Source organism: Priapulus caudatus, unplaced genomic scaffold (genome assembly GCF_000485595.1).
Source record: "Priapulus caudatus unplaced genomic scaffold, Priapulus_caudatus-5.0.1 Scaffold2783, whole genome shotgun sequence".
NCBI classification, from domain to species: Eukaryota; Metazoa; Priapulida; class Priapulimorpha; order Priapulimorphida; family Priapulidae; genus Priapulus; species Priapulus caudatus.
In genome coordinates this window covers 14,586-17,875 of record NW_014579844.1, presented here as the reverse complement: position 1 = coordinate 17,875, position 3,290 = coordinate 14,586, and the positions used below count along the sequence as shown (strand labels likewise).

The window sequence follows — 3,290 nt, the reverse complement described above, 5'->3', positions numbered from 1 at the left end:
TCTCTCTCTCTCTCTCTCTCTCTCTCTCTCTCTCTCTCTCTCACTCTCTCTCCCTTCTCTCTCCACACCCCACACCTACACTACAGTAACCGTCAACGACCCCCTCCCTACCTGTGATCACCGAAGCCACGAGCTGTACGACGAACATCACACTCACATAATCCATTCTGACAGAACACGGTAGAAAGAAGCCGCACACGGTGAGTCAGGGAGGGAGGCTGGAGGAGAACACACGAAAGCCGGGGGTGGGTGTGGACTGCTGGCGGTCACACATGGATTTCACACACACACACGCGCGCACCCACACACTCTCTCTCTCGGACCGAGCACGGGGAGGGGAAGAGAAGAGCCGCGGTCTAACAGCTATGGCGGCAGCTGGAGGGTGCCCGGATGACGGCTGTGCAGCAGCCGATCAATACGGTTCTAGCGGCGCCGTTCGGCATCGGCTGCTGCTGCTGTGATGACGTAACCAGAAATGATGACGTCAGCTGCAGTTATGACGTCAGCTACAGTGATGACGTCTGCTGCAGTTACGGTGTCTGCTCCAACGACCCTCGTAACGACAGAGACAGCTAAGAGATGCTGTCTCCATGGCAACAACGACCCTCCGTGTCGATACCAACGCGGTGTTCACCGACTAACGTTAACATTGTTTACAATGTTATTTGTGTTAACCAATCAATATTAACATTGTTTACAATGTTATTTGTGTTAACCAATCAATGTTAACATTGTTTACAATGTTATAATATTATGTGCTAACCAATAGTTACATTACAAATCACGCAAACTCAATTTGGCCGCACGCAGGCCGTACGGTCAGATTTTCAAGGTACCAGTCACGACTGATTTTAACTAACTCTTATTCATCGCAGAGACAAAACGCTGTGGAGGGAGAGAGAACTGGCGAACATGGAAAGCTAAGGTTCGTACGGAATAAGGAACAACGTTAGGAATAGGCTAAAATGCATAACAAACAACAACGAGAAACAGTATTACAAAACGTGAAATAGCAAATTGAGTAGTTTTATGTCACCCCTTTTTAATTATTTATTATGTCAATAAACAAGTTGTTATGTCAGTGTAAACAATACAAAACGCGAAGTATCAAAAAATATCTGCAGACTTTGCATTCACCCATTCAGAACCTCTTACATCATACTTTCATCATGAAACATGATGATTCTTTCCCTCCCATGGTACTACTACACTCACTCAGTCACGACCGACAGGGAATATATTGTATTCGCAACGTGCATTCGTGCGCAAATCTGATCACCATTTGTAAAGGATATCCTATCTGAGGTAATCACACATATAGGGCCGGTTGCCTATCAGTCGAGAATAGATAGCATCGAATTGGATTACACCAGCGGGTGTCTGTGCTGTTACGGCTGCATCCATCACTCTTGAGTCTGCTAGGTGAAACCCAGCACGCACGGATGCACGCACGCGCATGCACGCACGCACGTACCAGCGCACGCACGCACGTACCAGCGCACGCACGCACGTACCAGCGCACGCACGCACGCACGCACGAACGCACACACGCATGTACGAACGCACGCACGCACGCGCACGCACGCATGTACGAACGCACGCACGCGCACGCACGCGCACGCACGCGCACGCACGCACGCACGCACGCACGCGCACGCACGTTCACTATACCAATGCTTACCAATATTACACAATGCGCGTAAAATTATTGCCCATACAGCGTGCACACGTGTTCGCGTGAACACGTGCTCACAAGGCATAATAACCACATATTCAGCTTCATCCCAACAAAATATTAATTACACGCTCCAGACGATTTAAATCAATACTCTTCCACGCTCTGCCAGCCAGCCAGCCAGCCCTTCACACCCTGAGCCTTCCCTTCCTCGTGCACGCCAGTGTACGTATAGTACTCACATCCATAATCAATACATTCACCCGTTGGACACATACATTAATTCGCAGTAAATCGTACACGGAAAGATTACGTACACTTAATTGTTGTCCCCGCGGTACCGTGTTAGGGTTAGGGTCGAAAATGCAGATAATTAGTTCATAATAATAATAATAATCGTTGGACGACGCATAATTGCCTTCCGCAATGTGCGAGACTGCTATAAGTCTGTATATAACATATTAAAGGGAAGATAGGGTAGATATGTTGTAACAGGAACTGCCCCCTACCCCCCACCACCCACACCCCTCCCCACACACCCACACATATAACTCAACGTGCTGTTGGGTTAACCCCAAGTACCTCCTCAGTTTATAATGAAGTTACACGCAATTCTACAGAAAATGAAACCTGAATGTTTTCGGTGCACTTACGGATCACTCGTGTCATCTGACGCGCACGTAGAGTCACCGACGACGACGCGACGTTACGCGCCGTGTGCCAACTCGCGTCTACCGCTGGCTAACGCGCCGTCCCGGCACCGACTCTCGCATCTCCCCACAGGGTGCGCCGCGTCTGCGCCGCGCCCCTCACGACATTACAAGCCGTCGGTAGGACGCGGCGCCCCCTACCTCGCACCGACGCCGTCGCTACGACACGCACGCGCTCCAGTTCGCCCGCCACTCGTCGGAGCCCAGTTGAACGACGTCGCTCGAATATCCGGCGCGTTGGAACTCCGCCAGAAATCCGGGAAAGTTCTCCTTCGTGAAACGCCGACTCATGCTGACAAGTTCGCCTGCGTGCATTCCTGCCGGTGCAAAAACACAAGAGCATTCAGATGCTGATCCGCCAACGTAAAACACAAGAGCATTCTGATACTAGATTGTCGATGCAAGCACGAGCATTCCGATGTAAAAGCCCTGCCGGCCCACCAACATAACCTACTGATGCAAAACACAAGAGCATCCAGACTCTAATAAACTGCAGGCCTGACAACGCAAACACAAGAGCATTCAGACTCCAACTAAAGAACTGCAAGCATCCCGACTTAAACACAAGTATTCAGACACTAGGGCACCGCAGGTCTGCTGAGCATATAGTCACTTCCATTTTTCTACCGCAGATCAACACTTCACCCGGCGGACACACAGATTTTGACCCCCCGGACTTAGTTTCAGAGTCCGTACCGTCTGCGTGTTTGTCGAGAGCGCTGGACAGCGTCTTCCATGCACACGTGTGATGACGCGTCTTGATGCAGGCCAGCATGAAGTAGACAACCTCGGCTTGGAACAGGGCTTCCAGCTGATCTCGCGACGTTGACGCCTCATGCAGGACTATGTCCAGAGAATCTGCAGCAATATGTATGTGTTTGCAATGAACTACTGTGTCTCACACT

The 3,290-nt window shown here is 50.3% G+C and overlaps 2 protein-coding genes across 2 annotated transcripts in view; both read right to left on the bottom strand.

Moving 5' to 3' along the window:
• Positions 1 to 333, bottom strand: part of LOC106819053 — a gene marked incomplete at its 3' end in the record, with an annotated part of 7,024 nt that extends 6,691 nt beyond the window's left edge. The window contains exon 1 of the mRNA XM_014823714.1: positions 112 to 333. Within this exon, the coding sequence (XP_014679200.1) occupies positions 112 to 166 (55 nt within the window). The remainder of the gene's footprint in view (positions 1 to 111) is intronic.
• A 1,875-nt stretch (positions 334 to 2,208) lies between these two features.
• The window catches only part of LOC106819052 (RUS1 family protein C16orf58 homolog), a 7,323-nt gene continuing 6,241 nt past the window's right edge, over positions 2,209 to 3,290 (bottom strand). The window contains exons 10-11 of the mRNA XM_014823712.1: positions 3,082 to 3,243; positions 2,209 to 2,702 (exon numbers count right to left, since the gene is read on the bottom strand). Coding sequence (XP_014679198.1) covers positions 2,545 to 2,702; positions 3,082 to 3,243 — 320 coding nt within the window. The 3' untranslated portion in view covers positions 2,209 to 2,544. The remainder of the gene's footprint in view (positions 2,703 to 3,081; positions 3,244 to 3,290) is intronic.